Source organism: Engystomops pustulosus, chromosome 10, assembly GCF_040894005.1.
Source record: "Engystomops pustulosus chromosome 10, aEngPut4.maternal, whole genome shotgun sequence".
Lineage (NCBI taxonomy): Eukaryota > Metazoa > Chordata > Amphibia > Anura > Leptodactylidae > Engystomops > Engystomops pustulosus.
The window spans coordinates 77,788,613-77,810,448 of NC_092420.1; the positions used below are offsets into that span (position 1 = coordinate 77,788,613).

Sequence of the window (21,836 nt, forward strand, 5' to 3'; positions counted from 1 at the left end):
TCCACTGTGAACATACAATAAGATCCTCTTGTTCTCAGTGGGAGTCCCAGCCAGCCCTATGTCTGCTAGTCTTTCCTTAGAAAACCTTTTGAATACATCATTCCTTAGTAAAACTCTATTCACACAACTATCTGTCTGAAGTCCAAGAGCCGGAAAAAAATATTTTGTCACTGACCTGATTCACTGGTTGAGTTGAGTAACTGGCTCCATAAAAAAATTAGGAACACACATGACCATTGGTATAGGGATATTTTTGGAGAGGTTTACTTTACAGAATGTTAAAGGTGCAACCTAAATAATACAGAAGGCAAAGTGAAGCTTTTAGAGCTTGAGAACCCAAACTACGACAAAACTCCGCTTATTTGTGCCAACAAGGTGATTTAATCAGCAACGTACTGCTCCTTGCTCCAGCTTTTGATCGTATTGGTGTCTTGAGGACACCAAAAACATTGAAATAAGGAGGGGAAATTCAGATTATCATTGTAGATTTCCTCCAGGGTTTCTTTTGAACAGGAGAAATCACAGAGCAGGAGGTCCAATGATAATTCAGCCCTGTCCACACCTTCACGCTCCATTGGTACTCTCAAGAACCCCAAGTGTTGCTTTGAAATAGGGCTGAACATATCACCGCCTGGGCCACTGAGGGGTGCAGGAGAATGCCTTGAATCACTCAATCTGTCTGGCAAACTCTGTGTTGGGATGGCGGCCTACAGAGATGGCTCTGAGTGCCACAGCTAGCCTGCATGCCAAAGGTTCACCACCACCACCACTGTCTTAGAGTAAGGACCAAGACAGGGTAATGTTTTGTTATAGTTAATATCCATCATTGCAGGAGACAATGGGGCACATTTACTTACCGGGTCCTATCGCGATCCCCGATTCGGACTGTGCGGCGAGGATGAAGTCCGGTGCGATTCACCAAGATTGTGCGTCCGATATCCTGCATGTGTCGCTTCCCCGCTCAGGTCCGCAGGAGTTCACCATCTTCTTCCCGGTGTATGTGAGTGCATGTCTTGAAACACAATTTTAAATCCCGCGCTTAGTCTGAATCAGTTGGGTTGTCCGACGACCACGCCCCCCGATTTGTGTTGCATGAAAGTCAAATTCCAAAAACCCCTGTCAAATGCGGCGCAAATTGGAAATAATCGGGAAACCCGCCGGAAATGCGGTCCGCATACCCTTAGTAAATGTGCCTCATTGTCTCTCATTAACTCTATAATTGGTTGAAGATAAAATTGACTTTAAGTTCGGTATGAGAAATACAAGTACCAGGAAAAAAAGTTGTGAGAAGGTTCTTAAATAACCTCAATGGGAAAGTCAATTGGAAAACATAAAGGCCTACAAAGCTTCCTTTTCTTTATTGAGCCCTGTTTGAGATACAAATATTTGAAAACACATGGCCACAGGTAGGTTATAAATCACCTTATGGCACATTCAAACAAACGGACTTTACGTGCCGAATGGCTTAGAAAATAACCAATAATCTTTTGTCATGCTCAACAGTGCATAATGACTTCAACCTGTGTCTGCTGATAGAATTATTTACTATATGCCAATACTGGCTTCTCTTTGACCTTGAAGAAACTATATTATCTCTCTGCTAGGCTCCAGACACTTACGTGAACATGGGCTCTGTTCTTGAGACAGTCACTCAATGAGCCCGAGTTCCTCTGGTAGAGATCTGCATTCATTTCCAGGTCTACATACAAATACAAATTTTACTAAATTGCATCGGGGACTACAATACTCCCTTTTTTGTGTTGTCTTCAGCCCATACACACATGAGACCTGGTTCGTTTCACACGCTAAACCTTGTGTCCACACAGACACACTCAGAATGTGAACTTATTCAAAACATCAACACACAATGGTCACTGGAAAGTCTTATATTTTCTTGTGCTTTTTTTTGTCAGTTTTTGCAAATTTATGACCTTTATAATGAATGACTAAGCTCCATTAACCCCCTCTTGTACCAGACGAAGCACACTCTTGTAAATGTCACTGGTGACAGTAATAAGGCTTTTCAGGAGATAGTTGTACTGTTAGGTTACGCTAACAGTAAGTTATATAGATACCCAGATTATTTTTTTTTTCTTTCTGGGTAGGTCATATACATTTAAATTTGACACTTTTTTGAAAAAAAAAATCCTTATACTACAATTTTTGTGTTCTCTCTTTATGTGATTTTTTTTTTTTTGTTTGGGTCATCTCGATACATCAAACCGTAAAATCCTCAAGTGGTCTTCAGCGTTTATAGACAGGAAATTAAGATGTGTTTGATTTGTCGGATGATCGGAATATGGCTTTGGCTGTGATATTTCTAAAGTTTTGCTGTCTTGGTGGAATTATCACAGCCGGCACTGGCCTGGGCACACTTAGATTGCCTTACTGAGCTGCATACATCAGAATTCATCAACCAGTCACTTGAGATTGGGCAATTTTCAATCTGCACAATTCAATTAATAGTGTTGACTAGATTCCAAACTGTTTTCTTGGCATCCTTTGTTCGATTAAACCACCTGTATGCACTTTAATATAATAACATGAATTTGAAGACCCAAGAATACAGACGTGGTTTAAAGAAGTGACTTCTCAAAAGGAAGACATTGTACATCATTTTTGGGCCTTATGCACTGAAGGGGCAAATAAATCCAATAGTTGAACCTCTAGCTGCAGAGTTTTGTTGTCTCATATGTGGAGCCATTGGGAAGTTGACTGCTGAATAAAGCAAGTTGGGCCTGTATTCTTCCCACCTCATTGCTGCTCATCTTCAGCCGATGTCGCAGTAAGCAGCTAAAAAGATCCAGTTTTCGGGCACCTGGTGGTGATAGGAAATTTACTCGCTTTCGGAGCTCTTGCAATTCAAGCAGCGCAATTTCTCTGGACCCAGGTTGGTCTATTTGCTGCGCTAAGCCCCTGATGGCTTCCGGGTCAAAGGGTACACTGTAACCAAAAGCATGAAGACCATCAATACGAACATACTCAGGATCCTCTAATTTGTCATCCAAAGTCTGTTTATCAGTCCATTCTGCTGAATCCTCCTCTCCATCTTCTTCTTCTTCTGAAGGATTGCTCCTCATGTAGAAGTGGACAGTTTCAAAAAATGACCGCCAGCGGTGGCCTAGTATTAAAGTCCAGTTCTGGCAACGGTCCCCTCCTTCCATGTCCCAAGTTTTCTCCCAACTTGGATAACCTTGTTCTCCAGCAGGCAGTAACCAGCTTTCTGAGTGACTCCCTCCAAAGGGATTGACATAAACGGTTACTTGGGGGTCTCTTGTGCCATTTCCGGCAAGACAGAGACGCATTGAAAGTCCTAGAAGTAGATGCAGCTGCCTGGGCCAGTGTTTGTTGCTCTTGCAGGTCAGGAGCATACGCTTCCTGCCGCCCATTTGGAACCACATGCCCAGCCGGAGGTCTCCAGAGATAAAGAAAGCTGGAGCCCTCAAACGTCCATCTCTTTTAAGAAGCAAATACTTTACTTCTAAGTCCTGCAAAGTACCCTCGGTTCCAAGGTAAGGTTCTGAGGACTCAGGCACTGAAGGTACACACAGGCCTTGAGCTGTTAATGTGTATCCAGGGTTGCAGCTGGCACACTGGGTAGGATGAATGGTTGAGCAGAGGGAGCACAAAGGGCCAGGTCCTTGTATACATGGAATGTTTCCCTGGCAATTGGGATGCTGGAGTGTACAGGTACAGCTGTGTGAAGCCTCCAGGAACATGCCAGGCGCTAGTGATGCACTGCAATACAGAAGGGACTGGATGTGGTGCCACCAATAAGAAACGGATCTAGAGGAAACAAAATAAATATGTCAGGAAACTTGAGAAAATTACTTTGGCTGTAAATACACAGTCAATAAAGTAAAATAGACAGTTCTATCAATTGCAACCACTTTGACGAGGAGGCCAAAAACTGATGTGCCAATGGCTCATACATAAAATGGAGTCAATGTCCCAAACCTGGAAACCCCCGCCCATTTGTACAGATCTATTGCACTAATAAGCCTTTCTTGCTCTTGTAAAATGAAGGACATCAATTACAACGTCTTTTGGCAGGAAAATACAAATTAGTCCTGTTGTTCTTACAGTAGCGAATCGCATCCTATGTTGATATAAACCTTTTCTCCGCTAGATGAAGAGGATCCCTCATTGACATGCCCTAGGTGTAAGAAGTGCATTAGGAGGATCTCACTACTCTCCATATGTATAATTGTACATTATCACATAGTACATGTGAGAACAGCTCTTAATTGAGAACAGCTCTTAATACAACATACACACATGCCCTTAATTACCTTGGTCTTTTTAATTTGCGTTCAATTTATTCCAGCTAATTCCTTTGTATACTCCCAGAATTCTATAGAATACCACCATATATTTTCTATGCATAGGGTTCAGTTTTGGGCCTTTCAAATCAATAGCTTCTCTTAGTAAATTATATTTCACGGATTATAAAATTACAGCCACGTTGTCCTTGAGAAGATGAATCGAATTTATCATTTTATCAATAAATTTATAAAGTTTCAAACAGTATAAAGACGATAGCGGTTTTTAGTTACCGCACAACAGCTGGACGACCCTCAAACGGAAGGTCATAATCATGTAATAACCAGAGCTAGTCCATAGAGGAATGGAAGAGGTCTATTGAATATTTAACATCATAAAGACGGCCAAATGCATCGCTTACCTGGGGAAGAGATGGGGACAAGACACCCTATAAGAAGAATCCAATTATTTACAATGTTTTTCTGAAAAATCTTGAGTCCCGCTAATTGTGTAGACATTAGTTTGTTATGAAGAACCTACCTAAACATTGTTATGGCAAAGGTTGACTAAACATTTTGGACTCCATATATTAGCCATTAACAATGAAATTAAAGCAGCAACTTAAGGCCAAGTTTGAATTTACAATCTGGTACCTGAAAGATTTGTTATTTGAACGTGACCTCTTGGCATTCACATGAGACTTTTTTTTTGGGGGGGGGGAGTATTCAGCCCCTTTGATTTGACTTCTTACTTAACCCAATTTTATTTTTAACTTTCCTTTTGTCCTCTTTCCTTTTATCTTAAGAGGCAAACACATGGAAGGGTGAGATGGGTGGTACCTTATCGGAATTTTATTATATCATCGTGTGATTGTTTGGCAATGTAACATAAATTGATTTTGTCATTATTCTCCATAAATCTTAAAAAGCTAAAAAATCCCATGTGTTGGCCAAGTACGCCAGTAGTATAATCATTTAGCAGTGACTAGTGATGAGTGGAACTAATGAAGCTCGGCCACAACCGCACTTGAAAATTTTGTATGGGTCTGTTACCGAACCTGGATTCAAACCTCTCTCCCGTAATTCCCGTGTGATCAGTGCTGGCACCGATTGTGAATATCGGCCTGTTAACCCTCATTTGAACCTCGGCAATGTGTGAGCGCCACCATATTTGGAAAGATTGCTGCTGCCCGTGACATCATCAGGGAGCAACGATCCTCCCCAAAGCGGTGGCTCACACACACCACAAAGAGATTATACCTGTGGTCACGCCAGTACAGATTGCAGTGGAGGTTGACCTAAATCCAAACTTCTGGACAATAGCAGTGACCTCTTTAAGTAGGACAATGGAAAAATCTTCAAGAAATTGTTTAAGAAACTTGAGCAGAAACTTGGTGTCTTGGCTTCCATGTTCGGGGGCCCCATCGTGAAACTTACAGAATTCTAAATGATCAAAGGCCTAAGTAGCAGATGCTATCGGACAACATCGGAGGTCTTATGGAGTCTTATGGCAGGAGGATGACCTGAACATGGCTGAATGGGTATATTGAGGTAATAGTAGTTAGAAAATAATTGACTGTTTCTACAAAGAAGAAAACTAAATGTCCATAAACTGCAGTTCAGCCTGAAGAAGTCTAATTTGCTTAAGTCTATATATAAAAGCTAATATCATCACTAAAAGAGAAGTGAACCGTTCAATGATTTTGCAATATGCTGGCATTATCAAAATATTAATTCCTGAATATAATGCATATATCTGGCTAGAATAATACACATGTCTGGGCTTATCACATTTTGAGCCTCAGGGTCTGTAATTAAAGGGAAATTAAGTTACACCAGGCGCTTACGTTGTCGAGACCATATGCCTGCGTCCAGCTTTCTTCTAACTCATACCGAGAGCTTTACTCATGAAAATTGTTGAGAAGACACACAGAGCTCGCCAAAGTGGATTTATGTGTTTACTTCAGTAATTAAAGTAGCTATGCCTCCTTAAAGGTCAGTTTTGAGATAAATATAGCAGCCTAACTAATTAAATATAACAATGTTAACATGAAAGGTTGCATTTCATTTAATTTCTTTGCAAATAAGGTGCACAGCCTGTTTTTCAAAGCTGTCCAAAATGGAAAAGGTTGAAAAGCATTAAGATTAGAAAGCTTAAAAAAATGTCATAAATTACAGTATATGGGTCATAATGGCGTCCCAATGGATCGGCATTTAAATTCTTCATGTAATATACATAATACCATTAATAATTCTCAAAATAAAAGTCTAAAGATATTTCACTCCTAGTTGGGATACCATGGAGTTTGCAATGGTCACAGTTATGACAGGGGCCCACAAGCTAGAGGGACCACAAGGAGCTACTTGATTTCATTTGATGTCAATTTAAGCATCATAAATCCATCAACCTGTGCAATGAGATTTATGATGTCAACTGTCACACATGTCAGAAGTACCTATAGGTTTTAGTATAATTAAGCGAGGCTATGGAGGAATATGCAGCTGCAACAGTTACTTGATTCTCCTTTTACTCCATTCCCACAACATTCAGAAAACATATCACTGTATATAACTGGAGTACCAACATAGAGTTAAGACACAGGATCTAAACTGCAATCCCCTTTACGGAGAGATCAGCTCTGTTTTTTTAAGTTGCCAATATACAGGATAGACAATCGCCTTACAAATAACTGAACTGTGGAATTTAAAGTTCTGTTTTGCGGTTTCCAAATTATTTAGGGTTGAGGAGGGCGGAAATATATTTGGGCCTGTTCCTCTAATATTATAAGACCGTGGTGAAGAACTTGGCTACTAGTGCTGCATCATTGTTTCATGTGAGCTGCTGGGTCATGAGGAGGCTCAAAGCTAAACTTTTGCCCTGGTGCCAGTGAGTCTTTAGCTAGCCCGCTGCTCACTCTATAATGGTTATGTGGGTCACGGAGATGATAAAGTGTGTGAATTATTTATATTTACTTTAGGAATGAAGGCTAAAGATGTCCCTCTGCCTTCTGAAGTGATTCGCAACAGACAAGTATGTCATCGAAGGAACAAATTCCTTTGTTAGGTAAACTGGGTTTCTGCAGGGTCAAGAGGTTAAAAATCAACCACGAGGTGCCATTTTTTTTATCTTTCGAGCAAACAAATTCCCTATTGACTGCCATGTCCTCTCTACATCACTTCTGAAGCAACACTGAATTCTGAAGAACCTTTAGGTGACAAACAATTTTTAAGACCCCTGGGAACATGACTTCAGGTGGGCGAAGGAAATTGTTTATTCCAACTCCAGACTAAGAGGGCTCCGGAGAATTAAAAAAAAGACCTTCACTATTTTGTTTATCTCTCGTAGGAATCAATTTCATAAAAAGTCCATCCATTCATCAGTGAGAGTTCTTCGTTATTTTAGAGGAAACCAAATAACGAGGAGAAGAGATGTGGCTCCTGGTCAAAATAAGCTGCCAACCACTGAGCCACCAAACGGACCCTACATCATGGTGTTTGATATCATCCATTCATGGTATATTATCCCTTAACTTTTTATAATCTTTCCACAAGGTAATCACTTATCATTCTGCTCATTAACATAATGATACCAGACTCAATGGTGAACACTTGATCACATTTTTTAGATATTTTTGCTTCGAAAAAGTTGCCTGTTCGTAATTAATGCAATCATTGGTGCCACCAATTGTGGACATGACATGTTTTGGTGTAAAAACACACCTGAGAGTTCTGATACATCCCCCCCAATGGGATTGGTAAAGCTCTATGGTAACTTTAATCAATCTACTACAGCAAATATATAACAAGAGGATAACCATAGAACAAGAATGGAACATTGGAAGGTAATTGATGATCTTACGTCAATGATGAGGTATACAAAAGATACATTTTATCTGATTTTTCATTTTTACCCACAAACAGCAACCCACAGGTTGGGTCTGATATTGCAGTTGGGCCCCAATTATCCCCCATTTTTCAATGAATAACCCATTCTCAGAATAATCCTCTCTGGATTGACAGGTCCAGTACTTCATACATCCTCCGGCTGCGCTACTCCTTCTCCATATTATTTATTGCAGTGGCTTTAGGTACTGCAGCCGTGTCCTAGCAGACATTATGGAAACTTCATTTCAATACTTAAATCATAAAGTAGAATAGAAAGTGACCCTGTTGCTCAAAGCTCTTAAGGGATGGACAATATTGACCACTTACCTATAGCTTAGGTCATAAACAGGGGCGTAACTTGAGGGGGTGCAGAGGCTTTGATCACAACCGGGCCCAGGAGGCTTAGGGGCCCATAAGGTGTCACTTTCCCATATAAGAAGATTGTTACTATAAACCATACATTATAGTCGGGGGGCCTGGCACAGACTTTGCACTGGGGCCCTGCAGATTCAAGTTACGCCACTGGTTATAAATACAAGATTCGTGGTGGGCCAACATTCAGACTGTTCCCCTCATACAGAGCCGGAAATCCGTTTTTAGATTATGAATAAAGGCCTCATGCACACAACTATACGGGGACCCCATAGAGCTTTATATTACCTGGTCATGGTACAGTAAGCAAACAGTGTCTCATGGAGACCGAGCTGGGCAGCCACCATGCAAAATAAGGCACAATTGCTATATTTTGTCATTTTTATTTCCGTTCACCCCTCCTCCATCCTCCTACCGACCTTGTGCATGAAGCCTTAAAGGGACTCTGTCACCATGTTTTACACAACTAATCTATAACCACAACTAAGCTTGGTATGGTTAAAAATGTTGTGTCTTTTATGTTAAAATGTGTCAACTCAAATGAGCTGAAAAGAGTCACTTTTAGAGGCTTGAAGAGGAAAATCACATGAGATGGCCTTATCTTGGGCTCTATAGAACAGAGAACCATGATTCTGGTACAATATTAAAGATAAAAATCTCATCTTCTAAATTACATCATGGGCAGGTAAAGATATAGATTGGAATATGAGCTTCAGATAAAGATCCAATTATCGTCAATGTCTTTAAGTTCTTTGCCATTTGATATCTAACAGTACTTTCTGATTTGATTAGCAAGAATAGATTTTTATCTTTAATATGATACCACAAGCATGTCTCGGTACTATAGAACCAAAGATAGGGTCTAAAAGGGTTTTACAGCCCCTAAAAATGTCTTATCACAGGTAAAAAGTGACCCTTCTCAGCACATTTGCATTTGATTTTTAGATAAATCTAAAAAGATGGAATTGTAGAAATTATATTTCATACCCTTTCTCTGGGGTAAAAGGAGGCGGAAGTATCCCTTTAAATGAAACCTGCAATTTCGGACATGGTAGGCGCTCTTAAACTTTTTTTGAAACATCTATGTTTAAAAAATATGATAAAAATATGATAAAAATATGTATTCTCTATGCTCATTGTTGCAATTCTCCATCTAGCTGTGCCAGCTCTTCTTCTCCTGACCTTACATGTTTTGCTTTTATTCTGTTCTGTGTTTTTTCGGATTTTATTTCTTCTTCCGTGTCTTTATGGGTCTGTTCATTCCATTTTAAGCCTGATATTCTTTCTCCAATCTCCCAGGCTCAGTATCCATGAAAATACTAATAAAAAAGTAATATTTCTCCGACAGCTTTAAAGGGCATAAATTCGCCTCTTTTATCTTGTGCCACAGAACGCATGGAATTAGTGACCTCACTGGTGTCAGCATTTTCCACAAAAGCTCCGAGTTAAACATTCTAAGCTCAAAATCAACCCGTGACTTTTACTGACACCGGAAAGATGACAGCAACAAATAGACAGGGACTTAGTTGTATTATCCACAGTAGCAGAGATTTTTTTGCTGCTGTATCTTTTTTCTAAAGAGCCATTAATGTTGTCTGCAGCAGCCGCCCTTTGATAAAGCCGCGTATATATTCAGAATGATCCTCTCATATCAGTGTTAGCCTGACACGGATACTTCTATGTTGGGGATACAGAAGTTATTCTTGTTAGAGGTCGGCCACTCAACTTTTCTCCTATGTAGCATTGTGGTTTAAAGGAACCAAGACTCCTGAGGTTATTCAATCAAGTTTGATATTACAATGCTATTCCATGGTTTTGTATTAATTCTATTGTATCCTTACAATATGTGGCACCCATAAAGCACCCATAGGACAGGAGCATAACTGCAGTGGCAGAAGCTATAGCAGCTGCTATGGGGCCTGCAGTGCCAGGGGACCCGGCCACCCAGCCAGACACACTGAAGAATGGAGCATGTGCACCATTGTAGGAATGTTATCCTGCACATTGTACATCATTATATGTATATAGCAGAGCACATCATCCACAGGACACAGCTGAGCCAACAGCTCGGATAAGAAATGTCTGGTGAGAGAAGAGCAAGACTAGGAACATCCTGTGGATGTTTAACGGATTGAACTACTCCCAGATCCTCTGCAGCCCAGACCTGTCCAGCAAGGGTTACGAGAGTAATGGATAGCTGACCCAGTCAACTAACAGGAACTCCTGCCCAGGCCCATTACACCTTACTGGTTCTACTAGTCACCTCATACCTTTACCAGATTTTTCCTTGATATTACTGTACCATTCTGTGTAGCTGACTTATTCTATGTTATATAGAACTCTCTCTAGTAATTCAAAGCTGTTCTTTGCCACCATCTTGGTTTTGTCTGACTCCGATTGTCTGTCTGGATCTGCTGTTTGTCCCTCTGTGTCCTAGTATGTATGTAGGTCTCTCTCTGACTTTGGTTACCTTTGGCTCCACCATCCAAAAGCTGCCAGATGAAGTAAGTTTTACCTTGCAAGGTCTCGCTGGGTCTGTTAGCAGTTTCCTGATAGTCAGTTTGCCCTTGTCAGGGCACTTTTATCTGCTGTAGCCCATAGCCTGTATGGACATTGCAGGGTGAGTTCACCACCGCTTACCCAGTCTAACTGCTTGTGCCAAGTTTGGTTGTGGTTGGGTTGTTTGTTGGACAGGTATCTGACACTGGGATTCAAATATTATATTCAACTATTTTTTCTATATAAATATAGATAGGTAAGTCATGTCAACATCCACAGTATCCCATAAATAAAGCTCATTTATTCGAGCTATTACGGGACCATCCGGATTTTTTTTTACCACCACTATGGCTTCATAAATGTCAAGGACAGCCACATCACAATGGACAATCCAAGGGAGAAAGAATCCAAGGTCCATACCACCAGCCTTTCAGAAGAAGATGAATAGATACATTAATGGAACTCTTCTATCCTCTCGTCATCGTTTATGTACTTATCACACAATCACCTGCTCTGTCTACGGCCACTTACTACATTGCTCTAATAGAAGAAGCAATTGAGATCAAATCAGACTGAAGGCATCAGACAGACTGAAGACATTTTGTTGTGACTGGATACAGCTTCCCCCCATGATGGCATGTTGTTTTATAATAGCATTTATTGATTGCATTGTAGCATTTGTATTCCTCATGGAATCGCTTTTAAATGCTATGAATGAAGAAATAATGAATCACAACTGAGAAATTATTTCATATGCATTTCTTAAAGGCTTTGGCTGATGAAATACATTTCCATCATTTCAAAGTATTTCGATCATCTCCTGTGGTTACCATTGGGTTCTTGGAGATAGAGATCACAACCCTGATTGGTGCGGTCTTACATACAAACTAGAGATTGGCCATAGAGTCATGAAAAGGGTCTGAAGGATCTCATGAATAGTCACCTATAGGTTGCCAGACATACACGCCGCTTTTGCTCAGTGGTCAGAGACTTAAGACATTGGGCCAATCAGAGTCTTGGTTCAGTGAGTGGTAGGAAGAGAAGGTCCATCCAATACTTTGTTGCCCATTTCTATCTTAGTACCTTATATACTCGAGTATAAGCCTAGTTTTTCAGAACAAAAAATGTGCTGAAAACCCCAAACTCGGCTTATACTCGAGTCAAAAAAATAAGTATATCAAAACTCACCTTTCCGGCGACCCCTGTATATCTTCTGTGCGATCTGTCTGGCAGCGGCGGCAAGCTATATACACTGGGGCAGGGTGCGGCAGGCTATATACACTGGGGCAGGGTCTGGCGGGCTATATACACTGGGGCAGGGTGCGGCAGGCTATATACACTGGGGCAGGGTCTGGCAGGGTATATACACTGGGGCAGGGTCTGGTAGGCTATATACACTGGGGCAGGGGCTGGCAGGCTATATACACTGGGGCAGGGGCTGGCTGGCTATGTACTGAGGAGGCTGTGACCAATGCGTTTCCCACCCTCGGCTTATACTCGAGTCAATAGGTTTTCCCAGTATTTTGTGGTAAAATTAGGGGCCTCGGCTTATACTCGGGTCGGCTTATACTCGAGTATATACGGTACCTATCTTAGATATGTCCCATATCTCCTTCTCCCCAGGTTCTCACACTTGTGGCTTGTTTCCTTAATACACATTGGGGCTCATTTACTAAGGCTCCGAATCGCTCTTTTTCGTGGGGTTTCCCAAAAATTACTGGTTTGCGCCATGCAGGCGACGGAAATCGGGGGGGGGGCGTTTTGGAAAACCACGGTATTTTAAAAAAAAAAGTGTTGCTTGTCATGCGCTTACATGCACCAGGAATAGGAAGGTGAACTCCGGCGGACCTCGGCGCAGCAGCGACACCTGGTGGACATCGGGCGCACCACCTTAGTGAATCGCGGAAGACCCGAATCCTCGACGGAGAACACGTCACTGGATTGCGTCAGGACGGGGAATTAAATCTGCCCCATTGTGATTGATGTTTTGCCTTTTTTCACTGTTTCACAGCTCAATTGTGGCTTGTCCACTGCGAACTTCTGTAACTAGAAGATTGTGTAACTCTCTTGCTCTCCTGGTCAAGCTTAGCATTGTGCCAGGTCGTTGTAGACCTGGGTTTACTATCATATACATTGCCTATACAGATGGAGAACTGGTCAACATGTCTTAAAATGTGTTAACTCAACTTGTTATCAAACAATGTGGCAGATTTAGTTACCCAGTCCATTCACGATCCAGCGGCGGGTTCTCCAACGCTGATTCGGGTCTTCCAGCGATTCACTAAGGTAGTGCGCCCGATGTTCACCAGGTGTCGCTGCTGCGCTGAAGTCCGTCGGAGTTCACTGGAGTTCACAAGCTATTCCTGGGTGCAGGTAAGTGCGTGTCGAGCGACACATTTTTTTAAAAAAAAATACGGTGGTTTTTCCGAATCCGTCGGGTTTTCTGATGGCCACGCGTGCATGCCGGCACCGATGCGCCACAATCCGATCGCGTGCGCCAAAAAACCTGGCGCAATTTGGCGCAAAATGGTAATATTCGGGAAACCCGACGGAAAAACGCGATTCGGGCCCTTAGTAAATGACCCCCAATAGATGGAATCCTGTAGTCACTACAGACAGGGTAATGGGTTAAAGGGGTTGGCCACTTTACCTTATGCTTTATGTGGCGGGGAGGCAGGATATTAGGTAATTTATCAATATACATCTAGTAATAGTTCTGTGCTGCTTTCTTGATATGTAAAGTGAAGCCTCCTGTCTTTTACCTCATCAGCCAGATATTCCTGTACATAAGATGGCCGCTGATGGAGGATCATGTGATCTCTAACTGTCCATGAACAATCGCCAGGTTGACAAGAGATAAAAGAGGCTTCACTTCACATAACAAGGAAATAGAGCAGAACTTTTAATAGATGTATATTATTAAATGATCTAATATCCTGCCCTCCACACTTTGACTCACATTACAAAAAACATGAGGTAACATGGCCAATCCCTTTAAGTCATTGATAGTGATGAGCGAGCCTGAACTGGTTTGTACCAAACTTTGTGAGTTCAGGTCCCCTACACCCAAATTCATTAAAAGTTTGGGTGTGGGTTTGACTCAAACCCCCTGTTATTAACGACCCTAATTGGTGCTGGTACTTATAACTAGTCATTAATGATAACCAGTGCTGTACATGTAGGCACCACCTTGAGCCATAGTGTCAACCGAAGCCATTTGCAGCTTAGTCCGACCATTTCTTGAAGGGGCAGTAGTTAAAAGGACATCAATTCCATCCCAGAAGAGAAATCTAACGCAAGCCCCTTCTGTTTTTAATGGTAAACCCCAGTAATACATTAGGGGGTTCTTTTGATCTTTGCAATTTAGCCTCCTCCTTTCCCTTTATTTCATTGCACTGTTCAAATCTCACAAACATGGCAATTAGTCTTATGGCTCAAAGAAAATGAACTCTTACCTTATATACTCGAGTATAAGCCTAGTTTTTCAGCACAAAATTTGTGCTCAAAAACCCTAACTCGGCTTATACTCGAGTCAACTAAAAACATAAAGACAAAACTCACCTTTCTGACGTCACCCATAGGTCCTCTTCTGTCTGAGACAGTCTGAGACAGAAGAGGACCTATGGGGGACGGCGGAAAGATGAGTACAGTGTTATTTTTTTTCCTACTACAGGGGCTGGGCAGGCTGTATGCTACAGGGGTTGGGCAGGCTGTATGCTACAGGGGCTGGCAGACTATATACTGGGAGGCTGTAACCAATGCATTTCCCACCCTCGGCTTATACTCGAGTCAATAGGTTTTCCCAGTTTTTTTGTGTTGAAATTAGGGGTCTCGGCTTATACTCGGGTCGGCTTATACTCGAGTATATACGGTATTTGGAAAAATTTGGTATTTCTTGTCTTTAAGGTAGATCACATGTCGGCTAAGGATGTGTGGAACGGGATCACATGCTGGCACCGATCATGGGTGTCAACCCCTTAAGTGTCGCCATCAAACGCTTCAGCAATGTTATCGGTGGGTGTCAGCTGGTTGCAATGACAGCCAGGACCCTGACGCGTCTTTAGCTGTCATAGCAATACTGTAGTGTTGTGTTTATTGTACAAGTAATTAGATGCTCTAGGGTTAAAGTAAAGTACATAAAGTATAGTAAAAAAAAGTAAAAAAAAAATTAAAAAACTTAAAAAAGTTAAAAAAATTCAAATCACCCCCCTGTCCCTAGAATACTACGTTAGGTATCACTATGTCCCAAAAGTCCTGATCCATCAATCTATAAAAACGCTTATTCCCGGCGTTGAACCCTGTAACGCAAAATATCACCCAAATATCCAAAAACCACTTTTTGTCATGTTGCACCTCATTAACATTTTTATAAAAAGTTATAAAAAGGTTGTACAGTTCCCAAAATAGAACAAATTCAAACATTATCATGTCTCACAAAAAATTTCACCTTACACAGGTCCATACAGCAAAGTCTGAAAAAGTCAGAATAGAGTCAGAATACGGCGAATATGAAGATTTTTTTTTTGTACAAAAGGTTTTCCTTTTTAAAAAGCTATTAAAACCAAATAAAACATATATACATTTGATATCCCTGTATTCGCACCGACCCAAAGAAAAAAGGGGAGGTGTCAATTGGAGCTCACAGTGAAATCCGTGAAATCCAGACCCCACAAGAAAATGGTGCAAAAGTGTTTTTTTCGTCAAGTACACTGCAATTGGAAATTTTTCCCGCATCCCAGTATACAGTATGGAAAATCAAATACTGCCACTGGAAGTACAATTGATTACACAGAAAACCAGCTCTTGTTAAGCTCCGTACATGGAAAAAGAAAAAAGTTGGGAAGGGGGAGATGCTTAACAAACAACCAATACCCACCTGTTAATCTACCACCGATCCAGCAGCACTAGCAGTCATAGTATCATAGTATATAAGGCTGGAAGAAGACGCAAGACCATCAAGTCCAACCTTTAAGAATTAAATACATGTTTTATCCCCATAACCCGTGATATTTTTGCTCTCCAGAAAGGCATCCAGGCCTCTCTTGAACATGTACATAGAGTCCGCCATAACAACCTCCTGCGGCAGAGAGTTCCATAGTCTCACTGCTCTGACAGTATGTTGACTTCCTCTATGTGGATGATATATCCTACAGCCAATCACGTTCTGCCATCACTGCTGGACAAGCCAACAACATCAGCAGAGGCTAACGGAACAAAATGCTGGATCGGCCGGTGACTTATCAGGTGATAATATCTTATTTTTCAAACATTTTCCCTGTTTTAGTCATTTCTAAAAGAAAATTCTAGAAATCCCATTTGAAGCTCTTTCAAATTTTCAAATACATTTAGGCTTTGTAGGGTTCTAAGTTGATGAGCGAAAATATTTTATTCTAAAGAGTTAAATCTTGGCTATATATTGTTATTTTGATACAGTATGTACCTCAATGGAGGACTGGTGCTTATTGATTTCACATCTAATCTGATTCATGAATCTCCTACTCTGGACGCCATTGCGTTTACGATACCATTAAGGTAGGAATGGCGAAGAGTACCAGGTAATGAGGCTGGAAGCAAAACATTAACTCTTTGCTTCTCCCTTAAAGTGGGTTTATATTAATAAAACCCTGACTGTTTTATACCTTAAGATCAATGTTACCTTCTAATATATTCTCTGGAGACAGTTCCGTTGAATGCAGACTCTTATTTTTCATTGCTCTGCTGAACAAGGAGTTTTAATTTGGTGTGAGCAATTCTACGAGGGTTTGACTAATTTGAGTAAGTATATGGGGTAACAGATCACCTAAGGTCATGTAGCAGGCCAGTCAGCTAAGGGATCATATTGAATAATGTGTGCAGTGTATTCCTGTCATAGCCAAAGAGCTGTAGCTATAATAAGCCAAGATGTTGTTGGACTATTGGCAATTACTGGTCTTTTCGGGACCCACGGTAGACAAGATAGATACAACGAATAATTATGTTCTACCTCTGATATTTTATGGTTAGGGGATGTTTGTTCTCCTCACAAGTATGTTTTAGTATATGCCCAGATTTTCCTAACCTTCACTAAAGCATAAAGAGCAATAGGGGAACAAAGGGTAGGGTTGACACCCCAACTCACCAAAAAGGTGCGAAACATTGATCTAATGTGGTTATTAGGAGGTTTACTGTACATAATCCACTAGTAACAAGGGCATCCTCTATATTTTAACTCATGCAATCCTTAAAGGAAAGCTGCAATCAGGAATATATTAATCTTTAAGGTAGATCTGATGGTTGGTTCCTCCTAACATCCAAGTCCTGAACTATCTTTTCTTTTCCTTTATTACTTTCTTATCTGCTAAAAACTTTAAGTAATGTGCAAATTTTCAGCAGGGGCTACTGGGGTGTGGAGTAACCTATCCAGACTGGAGGAGCAAAGGCTACTCCACATCCCAGAAGCCTCTGCTGTCCGACCTCCTTCTGCACCCTTGGAAGACTGCTGATATAGCTTGAGGACAAGTTCCGGTACACGCGTGACCTCTGTCGTCGACACTAAGGTGGAGCTTGTGTGTATGCCCAGGACTCAAAGAAGCCAGCACTGTGAGTGAGTGCACGGAGGATGCAGAAGAAGGTGGTACACCACAGGGCTCCCACAGCCTGGATAGTCTACTCCACGCCCCAGTAGCCTCTACTTAAAATTTACATATTAGTTAGATAAAGTTCAGATTAGGTTAGGAAGTATTAAAGGATTAAGGAAAGATAGTTTAGGGCTTAAGATGTTAGGAGGAACCAACCATCAAATTTAACTTAATAGCTATATTTCTGATAGTAGGTTTCCTGTAAATGTGAAGCAAGGAGAATTTAGGGGGGCACTGTGGTCACATGGTTCTGTATGTTAAGCTTGGTATATTGTTGCATAATGTAGCTTGGTGTAGCACTGGTTCTATGATGTTGACCCATGTTTGCTAGGTCACAAAATACCTATTAGAATTAGGCAAAAAATTGGAGGGGGAGGGGGGTTTAAAAATGTAATATATATTTAGAGATGTCCATCTAGTACACATACTGTACATCTTTGTAGGGAGAAAGGATTTTGCCTCTGACATTTGACATGGATATTTTGTAGCTACAGATATCTTCAGGAATCCTCTTGAGAGGAGGCAGAAGTATAAAATCACCGCTTTGTCTTTCCCAATTGCTATATACCCAGTGCTCAATGACCTCCATGTAATCAACTATCAGAGTACTAGATACCTGTAGGAACTCACCATCATCCTCTAAGTTATTTCTAGCTATAGAGAAAATCAGAAATAGTATCAAATAGATGAAGCGTCAAAAAAGGTTCAAAAAGGTTCAAAAAAGGTCTCCCTAAACCTTAAGGGAGTTTTAAAAAATAGACAAAAAAAGTTAAACTCATAGAATGCTAGTCCAAATTGCTCTGGTAGCCCCGCCCCTAATCAGTCCAAGATCTTGAAGTCTAGTCTTCAAGGGAACCTGTCACCACCAATCCCCCCACCAAACCCTCGAATCACATAGTGGCAAATGTATGGACTGAACTAAAAAGTACTGAGTGTAGTTCGCTAAGGGAACTGGTAGGTTATGAGTGAAGACATGGACATTTTTTACTGCCATACACATGAATTATCTCCAGTGAGTAAAAAATTTATGAGGATGATGATGATGATGAAATTTTACATGTCCTCTCCTTTCTCTTCCTCCAATATCTTCTGCCCAAAGAACTGCCCAAAGATCTCTCCAAAGATCTTTTTATACCCAGACCTGTGACCATGACCATCCTCTACACCTAGAGGAGAGGAGGTTCTACCATCACCATAGACAGGGGACATCCTCTACACCTAGAAGAGAGGAGGTTCTACTATCACCATAGACAGGGACATCCTCTACACCTAGAGGGGAGGCGATTATATCATCACCATAGACAGGGGACATCCTCTACACCTAGAGGGGAGGCGATTATATCATCACCATAGACAGGGGACATCCTCTACACCTAGAGGAGAGGAGCTTCTACCATCACCATAGACAGGAGGCATCCTCTACACCTAGAGGAGAGGAGGTTCTACCATTACCATAGGCAGGGGGCATCCTCTACACCTAGAGGAGAGGTAGTTCTACCATCACCATAGACAGGGGGCATCCTCTACACCTAGAGGAGAGGTAGTTCTACCATCACCATAGACAGGGGACATCCTCTACACCTAGAGGGGAGGCGATTATATCATCACCATAGACAGGGGACATCCTCTACACCTAGAGGAGAGGAGCTTCTACCATCACCATAGACAGGGGGCATCCTCTACACCTAGAGGAGAGGTAGTTCTACCATAACCATAGACAGGGGGCATGCTCTACACCTAGAGTAGAGGAGGATCTACCATCACCATAGGCAGGGGGCATCCTCTACACCTAGAGGAGAGGGGGTTCTACCATCACCATAGACAGGGGCATCCTCTACACCTAGAGGGGAGGCGATTATATCATCACCATAGACAGGGGACATCCTCTACACCTAGAGTAGAGGAGGATCTACCATCACCATAGGCAGGGGGCATCCTCTACACCTAGAGGAGAGGCTGTTCTACCATCACCATAGACAGGGGGCATCCTCTACACCTTGAGGGGAGGCAGTTCTACCAACACCATAGACAGGGGGCATCCTCTACACCTTGAGGGGAGGCAGTTCTACCATCACCATAGACAGGGGGCATCCTCTATACCTAGAGGAGAGGCTGCTCTACCATCACTATAGACAGGGGGCATCCTCTACACATAGAGGAGAGGAGGTTCAATCATCACCATAGACAGGGGGCATTCTCTACACCTAGAGGAGAGGTGGTTCTACCATCATCATAGACAGGGGGCATCCTCTGCATCTAGAGGAGAGGTAGTTTAACCGCTACCATAGACGGGGGCATCCTCTATGGCTAGAGAAGAGGTTATTCTATCATCACCATAGAGAGGGGACATCCTCTATGCCTAAAGGAGAGGCAACTCAATGCCGCAGGAAAGGATCCTTTACTGTAAGAGCAGTGAGACAGTGGAACTCACTGCTGCAGGAGGTTGTTATGGTGTATTATTTGTACATGTTCAAGAGAGGCCTGGAAGCTTTTCTGGAGAGCAAAAATATCTTGGAGAAAAAACATTTGTTAATCTTGTAGGTTGGACTTGAAGGACCTAGTGTTTTTTTCCAATCTTATATATATATGTATATGATACTATGACTCCTCATTGATGGAGTAAATGAGTCCATATGTATTTTGCCAACAACATCTGTCTCTTTGCAATTAATAGACTGAATTGCCGACACTCTCTCGAATACATCGGATGAGAACATTTTTAAACATCTTCATCCCAGAATTCACTTTTTGTCTCTTTAAAGGTGAGGGTGATTACATAATTAAGCTGTAATTAAACTTGAATCTAATTGTGTCTGCCATAATGATGTATCCCATACAGTAGGGGCGTCTCATGGGAAATGCCTCCTTCTTCGAAAGGTCAAAGGGATTTCTGTTTTTCTCGAAAAAAGCATTTGGAGAGCAATTAAGCCCTGTAAAAAAATACATTGAAAAGCGTCTAACCTACAATGTGCTGTGCTTAACCGAATGTGTCGTAGACCGAGCATATGCTTAATGGATCAGCAGAAAGGTGAGATGTTGTTGTTTGCATCTGCGCTCCTAAAATCCTGTGCCGTGGATGTTCTATAAAAGACATGTTTTTCTCCACTTTCTGTGTTGAACCTGTCTGTTCCCTGTAAAAGCTATTAAAGCAAAATCCTAATTATATGTGTTCCTAGTAAAAGGTCAGTGATGAAAACCAACTTTCCCAACTTTACCGCACCCACCACTATTCCTGCACTTAGTACTTGGTGGTAACAATGAACAGTTACTTTGAATGTCTTTCTAACAACTGCTTTAACAAACCTAAATTGAGACGTAGGAGTCGCTGCTTTTTTTTAGGTGCATTCTCCCTTTTGTGTAGTCTTTGACTTTTTTGCTGTTTCATGTTGGGTTTCCTCCTCTGCTCATCCTTTTGTTTTATATTTTTCCTACAGCGATTTTGTTCTAGACATGTATACTGTGTATATGATATCTACAACACAATTTTATGCAAACCTGATGTACAGAAATATCAGCCGTTCCCCGGCTCTAGATCTACCGTACAGAATCAATGACACTTCTCTCTACATATACCGCATACTCCTGTATAGCATGCAAGGCAAATTCAGTCTTTATTTTAACCATATTATGCATCTATATAGCCCCAAAAAGTAATAAAGCTCCATGATTATTACTTTAGAATATAACGTCTATCAGAACCAAAGTAAGAATGGCCTTCAGTGGGTCACTTTATAAGCTTTTTAGTCTTAATGTTTTCCTGTTTTCAAGTACTTTACTATTTTTAGAGAAAATTATAATATTTCTTTATGCAAATAAACTTCTTGGATGGAGCTATATCTACTAGAGCACCTATTTTCTTCTTTTCATGCCCCATTACTGTTCAGTATGTCCTGACACTTTTCCCTTGCAGAATGAATCATATGGCCTGAAAAGAAGAATTTGGCTGAAAATAATGCATAAAAAGAAGAATATAAGTGCACAGCCCGCCATTAATTTGCATCAGTTTCTTCTTGTAAAGCGAGTGGGACCTTTAAGAAATCCAGGGACTTGTTCCGTGACTTCATGATCTATAGTACTGTACAGCTCCAACCTGTTTTTGACTTCCGATTCCATGGTGCCAGCTCCAACCCACTGCCTGTTGTCTGACATTACTTGTACTCTGCTTTCCCTGACTTCAGACCGTTCTTTCGTCTGCGACCAT

At 41.4% G+C, this 21,836-nt stretch overlaps 1 protein-coding gene across 2 annotated transcripts in view; it reads right to left on the reverse strand.

The window, feature by feature from the left end:
• Positions 1-1,335: 1,335 nt before the first annotated feature.
• The window catches only part of BRINP2 (BMP/retinoic acid inducible neural specific 2), a 234,740-nt gene continuing 214,239 nt past the window's right edge, over positions 1,336-21,836 (reverse strand). For both annotated transcript variants that reach the window (XM_072128734.1, XM_072128735.1), the window contains exon 8: positions 1,336-3,786. In XM_072128734.1, the coding sequence (XP_071984835.1) occupies positions 2,667-3,786 (1,120 nt within the window). In that variant the 3' untranslated portion in view covers positions 1,336-2,666. The remainder of the gene's footprint in view (positions 3,787-21,836) is intronic.